General features: G+C 39.5%; 1 protein-coding gene across 1 annotated transcript in view; it reads right to left on the bottom strand.

The window, feature by feature from the left end:
* Positions 1-19,347, bottom strand: part of LOC133577895 (TANK-binding kinase 1-binding protein 1-like) — a 224,191-nt gene that overhangs the window by 50,341 nt on the left and 154,503 nt on the right. The window contains exons 6-7 of the mRNA XM_061932009.1: positions 7,128-7,330; positions 6,997-7,058 (exon numbers count right to left, since the gene is read on the bottom strand). Coding sequence (XP_061787993.1) covers positions 6,997-7,058; positions 7,128-7,330 — 265 coding nt within the window. The remainder of the gene's footprint in view (positions 1-6,996; positions 7,059-7,127; positions 7,331-19,347) is intronic.

The following is a 19,347-nucleotide window of genomic DNA, read 5'->3' as shown; positions in this document are numbered from 1 at the left end:
TTTGATTATCCAAAGTGAGTGGAGTGTGTGGGTGGCGGAAGGGTTATTAAATGAACATTTTCAATGGATATTTACTAACACACACTAAAATACCGAAAACTGGTAATATTCTGCCCCCTGCTGTTGTGGCTGGTGGAACGGTTTGAATCGGTTGACAATTGTGGGATAGGCAGTCCAGTCCATTGTATTTCCCGTTCATTGTCAACGGGGAGAAAATTCCCGGGAATTCCGGGAAAACCAGGAATTTTTTTTGGAATAGAAAACATTTTTTGTGTTCGATATATCGGAAGATTAGTATGTGTATGTGAAAAGGTCAGAATCGGGTTTAAAAATGGAGCAACGTTTTGAGAATGTAGGGTATGTAGAACTTTGAATACATCCTTTCATTTGAATGGGAATTTCAGAGGAAATTTGGGGATTTCGGGAAAACTGGGAATTTTTGAAAATATTGTGCTAGATGATATGAATGGGTTGGTGTTGAAATGTTTGCAATCGGTTGAAAAATGTTGATGTAGTAACAGTTGGAATTGGAAATGGGTATTTCTGGGGAGAAAATTCCCAGAGATTCTGAGAAAACCAGGAATTTTGGGAAATAGAAAAACATATCTGGGTTCGATATATCAGAAGAGTAGTGTGTGTGTGTGTGTGTGTGTGTGTGTGTGTGTGTGTGTGTGTGTGTGTGTGTGTGTGTGTGTGTAAAGGTCAGAATCGGGTTTAAAAATGGAGCAAGATTTTGAGAATGTAGGGTATGTAGAACTTTGAATACATCCTTTCATTTGAATGGGAATTTTGGGAAAACTGGGAATTTTTGAAAATATTGATACTAGCACAATTGTCCTAGATGATATGAATGGGTTGGTGTTGAAACGTTTGCAATCGGTTGAAAAATGTTGACGTAGTAACAGTTTGAATTTGGAATGGATATTTCTGGGGAGAAAACTCCCAGAAATTCCGGGAAAAACAGGAATTTTGGGAAATAGAAAAACATTTTTGGGTTTGATATATCGGAAGAGTAGTGTGTGTGTGTGTGTGTGTGTGTGTGTGTGTGTGTGTGTGTGTGTGTGTGTGTGTGTGTGTGTGTGTGTGTGTGGAAAGGTCAGAATCGGGTTTAAAAATGGAGCAACATTTTGAGAATGTAGGGTATGTAGAACTTTGAATACATCCTTTCATTTGAATGGGAATTTCAGGGGAAATTTGGGAATTTCGGGAAAACTGGGAATTTTTGAAAATATTGATACTAGCACAATTGTCCTAGATGATATGAATGGGTTGGTGTTGAAACGTTTGCAATCGGTTGAAAAATGTTGACGTAGTAACAGTTTGAATTGGGAATGGGTGTTTCTGGGAAGACAATTCCCAGAAATTCCGGGAAAACCAGGAATTTGGGGAAATAGAAAAACATTTTTGCTTTCGATATATCGGAAGAGTAGTGTGTGTGTGTGTGGAAAGGTCAGAATCGGGTTTAGAAATGGAGCAAATCGGTTGAAAAATGTTGATGTAGTAACAGTTTGAATTGGGAATGGGTATTTCTGGAATTTGGGGAATTTAGGGAAACCCTGGAATTTTTTCAAAAAGCCAATAGGAGAATTGGTTTACCAACTAAGAGGAATGTTTTGAAGGTGCACTGGTCAAAAATGTGGACTATAACAACTTTTCAGTAAAAGGTGAAAATAGGGCTTTGGAAAACCGGGAAATCTGGGAATTCCTGGAGTTTTTTGGAACTCGGAAAGTAGTACTTTGATTATCCAAAGTGAGTGGAGTGTGTGGGTGGCGGAAGGGTTATTAAATGAACATTTTCAATGGATATTTACTAACACACACTAAAATACCGAAAACTGGTAATATTCTGCCCCCTGCTGTTGTGGCTGGTGGAACGGTTTGAATCGGTTGACAATTGTGGGATAGGCAGTCCAGTCCATTGTATTTCCCGTTCATTGTCAACGGGGAGAAAATTCCCGGGAATTCCGGGAAAACCAGGAATTTTTTTTGGAATAGAAAACATTTTTTGTGTTCGATATATCGGAAGATTAGTGTGTGTATGTGAAAAGGTCAGAATCGGGTTTAAAAATGGAGCAACGTTTTGAGAATGTAGGGTATGTAGAACTTTGAATACATCCTTTCATTTGAATGGGAATTTCAGAGGAAATTTGGGGATTTCGGGAAAACTGGGAATTTTTGAAAATATTGTGCTAGATGATATGAATGGGTTGGTGTTGAAATGTTTGCAATCGGTTGAAAAATGTTGATGTAGTAACAGTTGGAATTGGAAATGGGTATTTCTGGGGAGAAAATTCCCAGAGATTCTGAGAAAACCAGGAATTTTGGGGAATAGAAAAACATATCTGGGTTCGATATATCAGAAGAGTAGTGTGTGTGTGTGTGTGTGTGTGTGTGTGTGTGTGTGTGTGTGTGTGTGTGTGTGTGTGTGTGTGTGTGTGTGTGTGTGTGTGTGTGGAAAGGTCAGAATCGGGTTTAAAAATGGAGCAACATTTTGAGAATGTAGGGTATGTAGAACTTTGAATACATCCTTTCATTTGAATGGGAATTTTGGGAAAACTGGGAATTTTTGAAAATATTGATACTAGCACAATTGTCCTAGATGATATGAATGGGTTGGTGTTGAAACGTTTGCAATCGGTTGAAAAATGTTGACGTAGTAACAGTTTGAATTTGGAATGGATATTTCTGGGGAGAAAATTCCCAGAAATTCCGGGAAAAACAGGAATTTTGGGAAATAGAAAAACATTTTTGGGTTTGATATATCAGAAGAGTAGTGTGTGTGTGTGTGTGTGTGTGTGTGTGTGTGTGTGTGTGTGTGTGTGTGTGTGTGTGTGTGTGTGTGTGTGTGTGTGTGGAAAGGTCAGAATCGGGTTTAAAAATGGAGCAACATTTTGAGAATGTAGGGTATGTAGAACTTTGAATACATCCTTTCATTTGAATGGGAATTTCAGGGGAAATTTGGGAATTTCGGGAAAACTGGGAATTTTTGAAAATATTGATACTAGCACAATTGTCCTAGATGATATGAATGGGTTGGTGTTGAAATGTTTGCAATCGGTTGAAAAATGTTGACGTAGTAACAGTTTGAATTGGGAATGGGTGTTTCTGGGAAGACAATTCCCAGAAATTCCGGGAAAACCAGGAATTTTGGGAAATAGAAAACATTTTTGGGTTTGATATATCAGAAGAGTAGTGTGTGTGTGTGTGTGTGTGTGTGTGTGTGTGTGTGTGTGTGTGTGTGTGTGTGTGTGTGTGTGTGTGTGTGTGTGTGTGTGTGTGTGGAAAGGTCAGAATCGGGTTTAAAAATGGAGCAAGATTTTGAGAATGTAGGGTATGTAGAACTTTGAATACATCCTTTCATTTGAATGGGAATTTCAGGGGAAATTTGGGAATTTCGGGAAAACTGGGAATTTTTGAAAATATTGATACTAGCACAATTGTCCTAGATGATATGAATGGGTTGGTGTTGAAATGTTTGCAATCGGTTGAAAAATGTTGACGTAGTAACAGTTTGAATTGGGAATGGGTGTTTCTGGGAAGACAATTCCCAGAAATTCCGGGGAAACCAGGAATTTGGGGAAATAGAAAAATATTTTTGCTTTCGATATATCGGAAGAGTAGTGTGTGTGTGTGGAAAGGTCAGAATCGGGTTTAGAAATGGAGCAAATCGGTTGAAAAATGTTGATGTAGTAACAGTTTGAATTGGGAATGGGTATTTCTGGAATTTGGGGAATTTAGGGAAACCCTGGAATTTTTTCAAAAAGCCAATAGGAGAATTGGTTTACCAACTAAGAGGAATGTTTTGAAGGTGCACTGGTCAAAAATGTGGACTATAACAACTTTTCAGTAAAAGGTGAAAATAGGGCTTTGGAAAACCGGGAAATGAATGGGTTGGTGTTGAAATGTTTGCAATCGGTTGAAAAATGTTGATGTAGTAACAGTTGGAATTGGAAATGGGTATTTCTGGGGAGAAAATTCCCAGAGATTCTGAGAAAACCAGGAATTTTGGGAAATAGAAAAACATATCTGGGTTCGATATATCAGAAGAGTAGTGTGTGTGTGTGTGTGTGTGTGTGTGTGTGTGTGTGTGTGTGTGTGTGTGTGTGTGTGTGTGTGTGTGTGTGTGTGTGTGTGTGTGTGTGTGTGTGTGTGTGTGTAAAGGTCAGAATCGGGTTTAAAAATGGAGCAAGATTTTGAGAATGTAGGGTATGTAGAACTTTGAATACATCCTTTCATTTGAATGGGAATTTTGGGAAAACTGGGAATTTTTGAAAATATTGATACTAGCACAATTGTCCTAGATGATATGAATGGGTTGGTGTTGAAACGTTTGCAATCGGTTGAAAAATGTTGATGTAGTAACAGTTTGAATTTGGAATGGATATTTCTGGGGAGAAAATTCCCAGAAATTCCGGGAAAAACAGGAATTTTGGGAAATAGAAAAACATTTTTGGGTTTGATATATCAGAAGAGTAGTGTGTGTGTGTGTGTGTGTGTGTGTGTGTGTGTGTGTGTGTGTGTGTGTGTGTGTGTGTGTGTGTGTGTGTGTGTGTGTGTGGAAAGGTCAGAATCGGGTTTAAAAATGGAGCAACATTTTGAGAATGTAGGGTATGTAGAACTTTGAATACATCCTTTCATTTGAATGGGAATTTCAGGGGAAATTTGGGAATTTCGGGAAAACTGGCAATTTTTGAAAATATTGATACTAGCACAATTGTCCTAGATGATATGAATGGGTTGGTGTTGAAATGTTTGCAATCGGTTGAAAAATGTTGACGTAGTAACAGTTTGAATTGGGAATGGGTGTTTCTGGGAAGACAATTCCCAGAAATTCCGGGAAAACCAGGAATTTGGGGAAATAGAAAAACATTTTTGCTTTCGATATATCGGAAGAGTAGTGTGTGTGTGTGTGGAAAGGTCAGAATCGGGTTTAGAAATGGAGAAAATCGGTTGAAAAATGTTGATGTAGTAACAGTTTGAATTGGGAATGGGTATTTCTGGAATTTGGGGAATTTAGGGAAACCCTGGAATTTTTTCAAAAAGCCAATAGGAGAATTGGTTTACCAACTAAGAGGAATGTTTTGAAGGTGCACTGGTCAAAAATGTGGACTCTAACAACTTTTCAGTAAAAGGTGAAAATAGGGCTTTGGAAAACCGGGAAATCTGGGAATTCCTGGAGTTTTTTGGAACTCGGAAAATACAGGTAAAAGCCAGTAAATTAGAATATTTTGAAAAACTTGATTTATTTCAGTAATTGCATTCAAAAGGTGTAACTTGTACATTATATTTATTCATTGCACACAGACTGATGCATTCAAATGTTTATTTCATTTAATTTTGATGATTTGAAGTGGCAACAAATGAAAATCCAAAATTCCGTGTGTCACAAAATTAGAATATTACTTAAGGCTAATACAAAAAAGGGATTTTTAGAAATGTTGGCCAACTGAAAAGTATGAAAATGAAAAATATGAGCATGTACAATACTCAATACTTGGTTGGAGCTCCTTTTGCCTCAATTACTGCGTTAATGCGGCGTGGCATGGAGTCGATGAGTTTCTGGCACTGCTCAGGTGTTATGAGAGCCCAGGTTGCTCTGATAGTGGCCTTCAACTCTTCTGCGTTTTTGGGTCTGGCATTCTGCATCTTCCTTTTCACAATACCCCACAGATTTTCTATGGGGCTAAGGTCAGGGGAGTTGGCGGGCCAATTTAGAACAGAAATACCATGGTCCGTAAACCAGGCACGGGTAGATTTTGCGCTGTGTGCAGGCGCCAAGTCCTGTTGGAACTTGAAATCTCCATCTCCATAGAGCAGGTCAGCAGCAGGAAGCATGAAGTGCTCTAAAACTTGCTGGTAGACGGCTGCGTTGACCCTGGATCTCAGGAAACAGAGTGGACCGACACCAGCAGATGACATGGCACCCCAAACCATCACTGATGGTGGAAACTTTACACTAGACTTCAGGCAACGTGGATCCTGTGCCTCTCCTGTCTTCCTCCAGACTCTGGGACCTCGATTTCCAAAGGAAATGCAAAATTTGCATGGTTGGGTGATGGTTTGGGGTGCCATGTCATCTGCTGGTGTCGGTCCACTCTGTTTCCTGAGATCCAGGGTCAACGCAGCCGTCTACCAGCAAGTTTTAGAGCACTTCATGCTTCCTGCTGCTGACCTGCTCTATGGAGATGGAGATTTCAAGTTCCAACAGGACTTGGCGCCTGCACACAGCGCAAAATCTACCCGTGCCTGGTTTACGGACCATGGTATTTCTGTTCTAAATTGGCCCGCCAACTCCCCTGACCTTAGCCCCATAGAAAATCTGTGGGGTATTGTGAAAAGGAAGATGCAGAATGCCAGACCCAAAAACGCAGAAGAGTTGAAGGCCACTATCAGAGCAACCTGGGCTCTCATAACACCTGAGCAGTGCCAGAAACTCATCGACTCCATGCCACGCCGCATTAACGCAGTAATTGAGGCAAAAGGAGCTCCAACCAAGTATTGAGTATTGTACATGCTCATATTTTTCATTTTCATACTTTTCAGTTGGCCAACATTTCTAAAAATCCCTTTTTTGTATTAGCCTTAAGTAATATTCTAATTTTGTGACACACGGAATTTTGGATTTTCATTTGTTGCCACTTCAAATCATCAAAATTAAATGAAATAAACATTTGAATGCATCAGTCTGTGTGCAATGAATAAATATAATGTACAAGTTACACCTTTTGAATGCAATTACTGAAATAAATCAAGTTTTTCAAAATATTCTAATTTACTGGCTTTTACCTGTAGTACTTTGATTATCCAAAGTGAGTGGAGTGTGTGGGTGGCGAAAGGGTTATTAAATGAACATTTTCAATGGATATTTACTAACACACACTAAAATACCGAAAACTGGTCATATTCTGCCCCCTGCTGCTCAAACACTTGAGGGCCCAAACGAGGCCCCTGGGGGGTCCCTAAAATGACCAAATAGTGGCCTCCTCGTTCACTTACTGCTCGTCTCCCACCTTCTTGATCCACTCCACGTCGCACTGCTTGCACGGGGACGACATCTCCTGCCAAAGCAGACATTCCGTGTCATCATCTCCGACGTCACTTCCTGTCCGCCGCTCTGCGGGCCTCACCCTGTCTCGCTGGCCGCCCTGCAGCTGCCTCAGCTCCTCCTTCAGGCGCTCGCACTGCGCCTTGAGCTCCTCCTCCCGCTGGCACGCCCCCTGGGCCTCATGGCGGGCCCCCTCTAGCTCCGCCTCCAGCCGCTGCACCTTCAGGTCGGACAGCGTGTCCAGGCTGCGCGAGCTCTGCAGCGTCATGGCGGGACAGTCCAGCACTGACGGGACACCCAGGACAAGCGCGGACATTAACGTGCTAGCAACAAAAGTATCGGGACACTTACAGGAAGTGAAAAACTCCTCGGAAATGTGGATGCAATAATTTGGTAGCCGACATATGCTAACTGTTAGCATGCTAACCTTTTTAGCCCATTTTGGTCGAAATCATAACTTGGTACGTGACACATGCTAACTGTTATTATGCTAACATTAGCATGGTAACAATTAGCATGTTTGCATGAAAATATTAGCACGCTAAAAAATTTTGCCCATTTTGCTGGCGTACCAGCTCTGATTCATATAACTTGGTAGGTGACACATGTTGTTATCATGTTAACGTTACCATGCTAACAGTTAGCAGGCAAACTTTTTGAGCCAATTTTGCCGCCGTATCAGCTCAGAGTCATATAACTTGGTAAGTGACACATGCTGTTATCATGTTAATGTTAGCATGCTAACAGTTAGCAGGCTAATTATTTCAGTTAATTTTGCCGCCGTATCAGCCCAGAGTCATATAACTTGGTACGTGACACATGCTAACTGTTAGCCTGCTAACATTAGCATGCTAACAGTTAGCAGGCTAACCATTTCAGCCAATTTTGCCGCCGTATCAGCTCAGAGTCATATAACTTGGTACGTGACACATGCTGTTATCATGTTAATGTTAGCATGCTAACAGTTAGCAGGCTAACCATTTCAGTTAATTTTTCCGCCGTATCAGCCCAGAGTCATATAACTTGGTATGTGACACCTGCTAACTGTTATCATGCTAATGTTAGCGTTGTAACAATTAGCAGGTTAGCATGCTAACCGTTAGCAGGCAAACTTTTTGAGCCAATTTTGCCGTCGTATCAGCTCAGAGTCATATAACTTGGTACGTGACACATGCTAACTGTTATCATGCTAACAGTAGCATGGTAACAGTTAGCATGTTTACATGGAAATATTAGCATGTTAAATATTTTACAAATTTTGCTGCCATTTCAGCTCTGAGTCATATGACATGGTACGTGACACATGCTAACTGTTATTATGCTAACATTAGCATGGTAACAATTAGCATGTTTACATGAAAATATTAGCACGCTAAAAAATTTTGCCCATTTTGCTGGCGTACCAGCTCTGATTCATATAACTTGGTAGGTGACACATGTTGTTATCATGTTAACGTCACCATGCTAACAGTTAGCAGGCAAACTTTTTGAGCCAATTTTGCCGCCGTATCAGCTCAGAGTCATATAACTTGGTAAGTGACACATGCTGTTATCATGTTAACGTTAGCATGCTAACAGTTAGCAGGCTAATTATTTCCGTTAATTTTGCCGCCGTATCAGCCCAGAGTCATATAACTTGGTACGTGACACATGCTAACTGTTAGCCTGCTAACATTAGCATGCTAACAGTTAGCAGGCTAACCATTTCAGCCAATTTTGCCGCCGTATCAGCTCAGAGTCATATAACTTGGTACGTGACACATGCTGTTATCATGTTAATGTTAGCATGCTAACAGTTAGCAGGCTAACCATTTCAGTTAATTTTTCCGCCGTATCAGCCCAGAGTCATATAACTTGGTATGTGACACCTGCTAACTGTTATCATGCTAATGTTAGCGTTGTAACAATTAGCAGGTTAGCATGCTAACCGTTAGCAGGCAAACTTTTTGAGCCAATGTTGCCGTCGTATCAGCTCAGAGTCATATAACTTGGTACGTGACACATGCTAACTGTTATCATGCTAACAGTAGCATGGTAACAGTTAGCATGTTTACATGGAAATATTAGCATGTTAAATATTTTACAAATTTTGCTGCCATTTCAGCTCTGAGTCATATGACATGGTACGTGACACATGCTAACTGTTATTATGCTAACATTAGCATGGTAACAATTAGCATGTTTGCATGAAAATATTAGCACGCTAAAATTTTTTGCCCATTTTGCTGGCGTACCAGCTCTGATTCATATAACTTGGTAGGTGACACATGTTGTTATCATGTTAACGTTACCATGCTAACAGTTAGCAGGCAAACGTTTTGAGCCAATTTTGCCGCCGTATCAGCTCAGAGTCATATAACTTGGTAAGTGACACATGCTGTTATCATGTTAATGTTAGCATGCTAACAGTTAGCAGGCTAATTATTTCCGTTAATTTTGCCGCCGTATCAGCCCAGAGTCATATAACTTGGTACGTGACACATGCTAACTGTTAGCCTGCTAACATTAGCATGCTAACAGTTAGCAGGCTAACCATTTCAGCCAATTTTGCCGCCGTATCAGCTCAGAGTCATATAACTTGGTACGTGACACATGCTGTTATCATGTTAATGTTAGCATGCTAACAGTTAGCAGGCTAACCATTTCAGTTAATTTTTCCGCCGTATCAGCCCAGAGTCATATAACTTGGTATGTGACACCTGCTAACTGTTATCATGCTAATGTTAGCGTTGTAACAATTAGCAGGTTAGCATGCTAACCGTTAGCAGGCAAACTTTTTGAGCCAATTTTGCCGTCGTATCAGCTCAGAGTCATATAACTTGGTACGTGACACATGCTAACTGTTATCATGCTAACAGTAGCATGGTAACAGTTAGCATGTTTACATGGAAATATTAGCATGTTAAATATTTTACAAATTTTGCTGCCATTTCAGCTCTGAGTCATATGACATGGTACGTGACACATGCTAACTGTTATTATGCTAACATTAGCATGGTAACAATTAGCATGTTTGCATGAAAATATTAGCACGCTAAAATTTTTTGCCCATTTTGCTGGCGTACCAGCTCTGATTCATATAACTTGGTAGGTGACACATGTTGTTATCATGTTAACGTTACCATGCTAACAGTTAGCAGGCAAACTTTTTGAGCCAATTTTGCCGCCGTATCAGCTCAGAGTCACATAACTTGGTAAGTGACACATGCTGTTATCATGTTAATGTTAGCATGCTAACAGTTAGCAGGCTAATTATTTCAGTTAATTTTGCCGCCGTATCAGCCCAGAGTCATATAACTTGGTACGTGACACATGCTAACTGTTAGCCTGCTAACATTAGCAGGCTAACAGTTAGCAGGCTAACCATTTCAGCCAATTTTGCCGCCGTATCAGCTCAGAGTCATATAACTTGGTACGTGACACATGCTGTTATCATGTTAATGTTAGCATGCTAACAGTTAGCAGGCTAACCATTTCAGTTAATTTTTCCGCCATATCAGCCCAGAGTCATATAACTTGGTATGTGACACCTGCTAACTGTTATCATGCTAATGTTAGCGTTGTAACAATTAGCAGGTTAGCATGCTAACCGTTAGCAGGCAAACTTTTTGAGCCAATTTTGCCGTCGTATCAGCTCAGAGTCATATAACTTGGTACGTGACACATGCTAACTGTTATCATGCTAACAGTAGCATGGTAACAGTTAGCATGTTTACATGGAAATATTAGCATGTTAAATATTTTACAAATTTTGCTGCCATTTCAGCTCTGAGTCATATGACATGGTACGTGACACATGCTAACTGTTATTATGCTAACATTAGCATGGTAACAATTAGCATGTTTGCATGAAAATATTAGCACGCTAAAAAATTTTGCCCATTTTGCTGGCGTACCAGCTCTGATTCATATAACTTGGTAGGTGACACATGTTGTTATCATGTTAACGTTACCATGCTAACAGTTAGCAGGCAAACTTTTTGAGCCAATTTTGCCGCCGTATCAGCTCAGAGTCATATAACTTGGTAAGTGACACATGCTGTTATCATGTTAATGTTAGCATGCTAACAGTTAGCAGGCTAGTTATTTCCGTTAATTTTGCCGCCGTATCAGCCCAGAGTCATATAACTTGGTACGTGACACATGCTAACTGTTAGCCTGCTAACATTAGCATGCTAACAGTTAGCAGGCTAACCATTTCAGCCAATTTTGCCGCCGTATCAGCTCAGAGTCATATAACTTGGTACGTGACACATGCTGTTATCATGTTAATGTTAGCATGCTAACAGTTAGCAGGCTAACCATTTCAGTTAATTTTTCCGCCGTATCAGCCCAGAGTCATATAACTTGGTATGTGACACCTGCTAACTGTTATCATGCTAATGTTAGCGTTGTAACAATTAGCAGGTTAGCATGCTAACCGTTAGCAGGCAAACTTTTTGAGCCAATTTTGCCGTCGTATCAGCTCAGAGTCATATAACTTGGTACGTGACACATGCTAACTGTTATCATGCTAACAGTAGCATGGTAACAGTTAGCATGTTTACTTGGAAATATTAGCATGTTAAATATTTTACAAATTTTGCTGCCATTTCAGCTCTGAGTCATATGACATGGTACGTGACACATGCTAACTGTTTCTATGCTAATGTTAGCATGGTAACAATTAGCATGTTAGCATGCTAACCTTTTTAGCCAATTTTGGTCAAAATCATAACTTGGTACGTGACACATGCTAACTGTTATTATGCTAACATTAGCATGGTAACAATTAGCATGTTTGCATGAAAATATTAGCACGCTAAAATTTTTTGCCCATTTTGCTGGCGTACCAGCTCAGAGTCATATAACTTGGTAAGTGACACATGCTGTTATCATGTTAATGTTAGCATGCTAACAGTTAGCAGGCTAATTATTTCCGTTAATTTTGCCGCCGTATCAGCCCAGAGTCATATAACTTGGTACGTGACACATGCTAACTGTTAGCCTGCTAACATTAGCATGCTAACAGTTAGCAGGCTAACCATTTCAGCCAATTTTGCCGCCGTATCAGCTCAGAGTCATATAACTTGGTACGTGACACATGCTGTTATCATGTTAATGTTAGCATGCTAACAGTTAGCAGGCTAACCATTTCAGTTAATTTTTCCGCCGTATCAGCCCAGAGTCATATAACTTGGTATGTGACACCTGCTAACTGTTATCATGCTAATGTTAGCGTTGTAACAATTAGCAGGTTAGCATGCTAACCGTTAGCAGGCAAACTTTTTGAGCCAATTTTGCCGTCGTATCAGCTCAGAGTCATATAACTTGGTACGTGACACATGCTAACTGTTATCATGCTAACAGTAGCATGGTAACAGTTAGCATGTTTACATGGAAATATTAGCATGTTAAATATTTTACAAATTTTGCTGCCATTTCAGCTCTGAGTCATATGACATGGTACGTGACACATGCTAACTGTTTCTATGCTAATGTTAGCATGGTAACAATTAGCATGTTAGCATGCTAACATATAGCAGGCAAACCTTTTTAGCCAATCTTTCCGCCGTATCAGCTCAAAGTCATATAACTTGGTACGTGACACATGCTAACTGTTATCATGTTTACGATGGCATGCTAACAGTTAGCATGTTCACATGATAACATTAACACGTTTTTTTAGACAATTTTGCTGCCGTACCACCTCAGAGTCATGCCGTGCTACGTGACACATGCTGACTATAAGCATGCTAACATTAGCAAGCCAACAGTTGGCATGTTCGCTTAATAACATTAGCCCGCTAACGTTTTTAGACAATTTTGCCGTTGTACCACCTCAGAGTCATAACGTGGTACGTGACACATGCTAACTGTTTGCATGATAACATTAGAATGTTAACTTTTTTAGCCAATTTTGCTGCCGTACCACCTTAGAGTCATAACTTGGTACATGATACATGCTAAAAGTTAGCATGTTTGCATAATCACATTAGCGTGCTAATCTTTTTAGCCAATTTAGCTGCCGTAACACCTCAAAGTCCTAACTTGGTAAGTGACACATGCTAACAATTAGCATGTTCGCATGATAAAAATAGCATGCAAACCTTTTTAAACCAATTTTACCACAGTACTACCTCAGAATCATGTAACTTGGTATGTGACACATGCTAACTGTTACCATGCTAACATGTATTAAGTTTACATGATAACCTTAACATGGTAACGTTTTTAGTCATTTTTTTCCACTGTACCACCTCAAATTCATAACGTAGTTGAATACATGCTAACAGTTAGCATGATAACACTAGCATGTTAACCTTTTTCGCCAATGTTGCCATCGTACCACCGCACAGTCATATAACTTGGTGCGTGACACATAACTGTTACTATGCTAATGTTAACATGCTAACAGTTAGCACGTTCGTATGATACCATCAGCATGCTAAAGCTTTTACCCAATTATGCCGTTGTACCACCTCAGAGTCATACCTTGGTTTGTGACACATGCTAACAGTTAGTATGTTTGTATAATAACATTAGCATGCTAACCGCTTTAGCAAATTTTGCAGCCAAACCACCTATTAGTTATAAATTGGTACGTGACACATGCAAACAGTTAGCATGTTTGGATGATAACATTAGCATGTTAAAGTTTTCAGCCATTTTTTCTACCATACCACCTCAGAGTCATAACGTCGTTGAACACATGCTGACTTTTAGAATGCTAACCTTTTTTAGCCTTATTTATTTATTTTAACCTTACCACCTCAGAGTCATATAACTTGGTATGTGACACATGCTAACTGTTACCATGCTAACATTTATTATGTTTACCTGATCACTTTAACATGGTAATGTTTTTAGCCATTTTTTTCCCACTATACCACCTCAGAGTCATAACGTAGTTGAACACATGCTGATTTTTAGCATGCTAACTTTTTTAGCGATATTTTGCCACCACACCACCTCAGAGTCATATAACTTTGGTATGTGACACATGCTATCTGTTACCATGCTAACATTTATTATGTTTACCTAATCACTTTAACATGGTAACGTTTTTAGCCATTTTTTCCCACTGTACCACCTCAGAGTCATAACGTAGTTGAACACATGCTAACTTTTAGCATGCTAACATTTAGCATGATAACACTAGCATGCTAACCTTTTTCGCCAATGTTGCCATCGTACCACCTCAGAGTCATACAACTTGGTACGTGACACATGATAACTGTTAGCATGCTAACCTTAATATGCTAACAGTTAGCATGTTCGCATGATACCATCAGCATGCTAAAGCTTTTACCCAATTTTGCCGTTGTACCACCTCAGAGTCATACCTTGGTTCGTGACACATGCTAACAGTTAGCATGTTTGTATAATAACATTCGCATGCTAACCGCTTTCGACAATTTTGCAGCCAAACCACCTCTTAGCTATAAATTGGTACGGGACACATGCGAACAGCTAGCATGTTTGGATGATAACATTAGCATGTTAAAGTTTTTTGCCATTTTTTCTACCATACCACCTCAGAGTCATAACGTCGTTGAACACATGCTGACTTTTAGAATGCTAACCTTTTTTAGCCTTATTTATTTATTTTAACCTTACCACCTCAGAGTCATATAACTTGGTATGTGACACATGCTAACTGTTACCATGCTAACATTTATTATGTTTACCTGATCACTTTAACATGGTAATGTTTTTAGCCATTTTTTTCCCACTATACCACCTCAGAGTCATAACGTAGTTGAACACATGCTGATTTTTAGCATGCTAACTTTTTTAGCGATATTTTGCCACCACACCACCTCAGTCATATAACTTTGGTATGTGACACATGCTATCTGTTACCATGCTAACATTTATTATGTTTACCTAATCACTTTAACATGGTAACGTTTTTAGCCATTTTTTCCCACTGTACCACCTCAGAGTCATAACGTAGTTGAACACATGCTAACTTTTAGCATGCTAACATTTAGCATGATAACACTAGCATGCTAACCTTTTTCGCCAATGTTGCCATCGTACCACCTCAGAGTCATACAACTTGGTACGTGACACATGATAACTGTTAGCATGCTAACCTTAATATGCTAACAGTTAGCATGTTCGCATGATACCATCAGCATGCTAAAGCTTTTACCCAATTTTGCCGTTGTACCACCTCAGAGTCATACCTTGGTTCGTGACACATGCTAACAGTTAGCATGTTTGTATAATAACATTCGCATGCTAACCGCTGTCGACAATTTTGCAGCCAAACCACCTCTTAGCTATAAATTGGTACGGGACACATGCGAACAGTTAGCATGTTTGGATGATAACATTAGCATGTTAAAGTTTTTTGCCATTTTTTCTACCATACCACCTCAGAGTCATAACGTCGTTGAACACATGCTGATTTTTAGCATGCTAACTTTTTTAGCGATATTTTGCCACCATACCACCTCAGAGTCATATAACTTTGGTATGTGACAGATGCTAACTGTCATGATCACCTTAACATGTTAACGTTTTTAGCCATTTTTTTCCCACTGTACCACCTCAGTCATAACGTAGTTGGACACATGCTAACTTTTAGCATTCTAATGTTAGCATGCTAACATTTATAGCCAGTTTTGCCAGCGTACCACCTCATCAGCGTCATACAACTTGGTATGTGACATATGCTAACTGTTAGCATGCTAATGTTAAAATGCTAACATTAGCATGTTAGCATGCTAACTTTTTTCTGCCTATTTTTCCTTCTCAATTGGAGGAGATATATTATTGGAAGCAAAAGGATCAATAGTGGTTGCTCGGATGAAACGGGCTGTCGCTTCTTTTTTCAAGTCAACATGATTGCGATCCACTTGGCAGCTTGTTTGTTCTCGGACTGTGATAGAAGACGAGGAACAGGTGTGCAAAGAGGATGAAAGTGACCTCATCTGCGACGCCTTGGCGCCAGATGGATGGATTGGATGAAAGATGGCGAGAAGGAGTTATGAGAGAGGTCTTGTCAGAAACACATTTCGAGATGGAATATGACTCAGTAGATTTGCATATCTGACCTCTTTCATTACCACTCTTTTATGCATGACCCAGCTTACAAGTTTTTTGGGATACAAGCGATCTCTCTGCAAAGTGTTATGCTTTAAAAAAACTGACAATCAGAGGACCTGGGGGCCATTTTGGTACCGGTAGTTTTTCACCTTCAAAACCACAATATTGAGATTTTTATCAAAAAACTAGAAAATGCAATTTCAGTAGACATTTTGTGTCAACCCTGAAGAGCCAAAGTGAACTGAAATGCTAACAGTTAGCATGCTGGCCAGATAGCGTCGCATAACAAAAACTATGAGCAAAATGAGCTAAGAAAAAAATGCTAACAGTTAGCATTAGTGACATACCAAAATATATCCCACTGAAGTGTAAATTTAGCAAAAAAAGCTAGCATGCTAATGTTACTATGTCAAAATGCTAACTGTGACAGGTGTCAGGTACCAAAATACAGGTAAAAGCCAGTAAATTAGAATATTTTGAAAAACTTGATTTATTTCAGTAATTGCATTCAAAAGGTGTAACTTGTACATTATATTTATTCATTGCACACAGACTGATGCATTCAAATGTTTATTTCATTTAATTTTGATGATTTGAAGTGGCAACAAATGAAAATCCAAAATTCCGTGTGTCACAAAATTAGAATATTACTTAAGGCTAATACAAAAAAGGGATTTTTAGAAATGTTGGCCAACTGAAAAGTATGAAAATGAATAATATGAGCATGTACAATACTCAATACTTGGTTGGAGCTCGTTTTGCCTCAATTACTGCGTTAATGCGGCGTGGCATGGAGTCGATGAGTTTCTGGCACTGCTCAGGTGTTATTAGAGCCCAGGTTGCTCTGATAGTGGCCTTCAACTCTTCTGCGTTTTTGGGTCTGGCATTCTGCATCTTCCTTTTCACAATACCCCACAGATTTTCTATGGGGCTAAGGTCAGGGGAGTTGGCGGGCCAATTTAGAACAGAAATACCATGGTCCGTAAACCAGGCACGGGTAGATTTTGCGCTGTGTGCAGGCGCCAAGTCCTGTTGGAACTTGAAATCTCCATCTCCATAGAGCAGGTCAGCAGCAGGAAGCATGAAGTGCTCTAAAACTTGCTGGTAGACGGCTGCGTTGACCCTGGATCTCAGGAAACAGAGTGGACCGACACCAGCAGATGACATGGCACCCCAAACCATCACTGATGGTGGAAACTTTACACTAGACTTCAGGCAACGTGGATCCTGTGCCTCTCCTGTCTTCCTCCAGACTCTGGGACCTCGATTTCCAAAGGAAATGCAAAATTTGCATGGTTGGGTGATGGTTTGGGGTGCCATGTCATCTGCTGGTGTCGGTCCACTCTGTTTCCTGAGATCCAGGGTCAACGCAGCCGTCTACCAGCAAGTTTTAGAGCACTTCATGCTTCCTGCTGCTGACCTGCTCTATGGAGATGGAGATTTCAAGTTCCAACAGGACTTGGCGCCTGCACACAGCGCAAAATCTACCCGTGCCTGGTTTACGGACCATGGTATTTCTGTTCTAAATTGGCCCGCCAACTCCCCTGACCTTAGCCCCATAGAAAATCTGTGGGGTATTGTGAAAAGGAAGATGCAGGATGCCAGACCCAAAAACGCAGAAGAGTTGAAGGCCACTATCAGAGCAACCTGGGCTCTCATAACACCTGAGCAGTGCCAGAAACTCATCGACTCCATGCCACGCCGTATTAACGCAGTAATTGAGGCAAAAGGAGCTCCAACCAAGTATTGAGTATTGTACATGCTCATATTTTTCATTTTCATACTTTTCAGTTGGCCAACATTTCTAAAAATCCCTTTTTGTATTAGCCTTAAGTAATATTCTAATTTTGTGACACACGGAATTTTGGATTTTCATTTGTTGCCACTTCAAATCATCAAAATTAAATGAAATAAACATTTGAATGCATCAGTCTGTGTGCAATGAATAAATATAATGTACAAGTTACACCTTTTGAATGCAATTACTGAAATAAATCAAGTTTTTCAAAATATTCTAATTTACTGGCTTTTACCTGTATATTACTCTGAGGTGTGTTCCTGAAAAATGTGTTTAAAATGCTAGCATGCATCAATAACCAAAATATGACTAAGGTTTATACCTACAAAATTAGCTTAAATTTTTTTTGCATGCTAACATGTATCATTTGTTTAGTTAAAACATTTGACGCAGAGGTGCATACCTGTTAACTTAGCTAAAAAAGGCCAGCATGCTAATATTAGCATGCATAATATTAGCATGCTAATTTTAGCATGCTAAAATGCTATAACCGTAACATGCATCAAGTACCAAAATATATTACTCTGAGGTGTGTTCCTGAAAAATGTTAGCATGCATGCTAACGTTAGAATGCATCAATAACCAACATATGACTGATGTGTATACCTGCAAAATTAGGTAAAAAAAAAAAAAAAAAGCTAGCATATCAATGCTAACAGGTATCATTTGTTAAGTAACTAAATATTTGACGCAGAGGTGCATACCTGTTAAATTAGCTGAAAACGCCAGCATGCTAATATTAGCATGCTAAAATGCTATAACCGGAACATGTGTCAAGTACCAAAATATATTACTCTGAGGTGTGTTCCTAAAAAATAAGAGCATGCATGCTAACGTTAGAATGCATCAATAACCAACATATGACTGAGGTGTATACCTACAAAATTAGCTAAAAAAAAAAAAAGCTAGCATATCAACATTAGCATGCTAACAGGTATCATTTGTTAAGTAACAAAATATTTGACGCAGAGGTGCATACCTGTTAAATTAGCTGAAAACCCCGGCATGCTAATATTAGCATGCTAATGTTACTATGTTAAAATGCCAACTTTACCACGTGCCAGGTACCAAAATATATTACTCTGAGGTGTGTTCCTGAAAAATGTTAGCATGCATGCTAACGTTAGAATGCATCAATAACCAACATATGACTGAGGTGTACACCTACAAAATTAGCTAAAGAAAAAGAAAAAGCTAGCATATCAACATTAGCATGCTAACAGGTATCATTTGTTAAGTTACAAAATATTTGACGCAGAGGTGCATACCTGTTAAATTAGCTGAAAACGCCAGCATGCTAATATTAGCATGCTAAAATGCTATAACCGGAACATGTGTCAAGTACCAAAATATATTACTCTGAGGTGTGTTCCTAAAAAAATAAGAGCATGCATGCTAACGTTAGAATGCATCAATAACCAACATATGACTGAGGTGTATACCTACAAAATTAGCTAAAAAAAAA

This window comes from Nerophis lumbriciformis, linkage group LG39, assembly GCF_033978685.3.
Source record: "Nerophis lumbriciformis linkage group LG39, RoL_Nlum_v2.1, whole genome shotgun sequence".
NCBI classification, from domain to species: Eukaryota; Metazoa; Chordata; class Actinopteri; order Syngnathiformes; family Syngnathidae; genus Nerophis; species Nerophis lumbriciformis.
The sequence above is the reverse complement of the archived record's forward strand: the minus strand, read 5'-3'. Positions and strand labels throughout refer to the sequence as shown.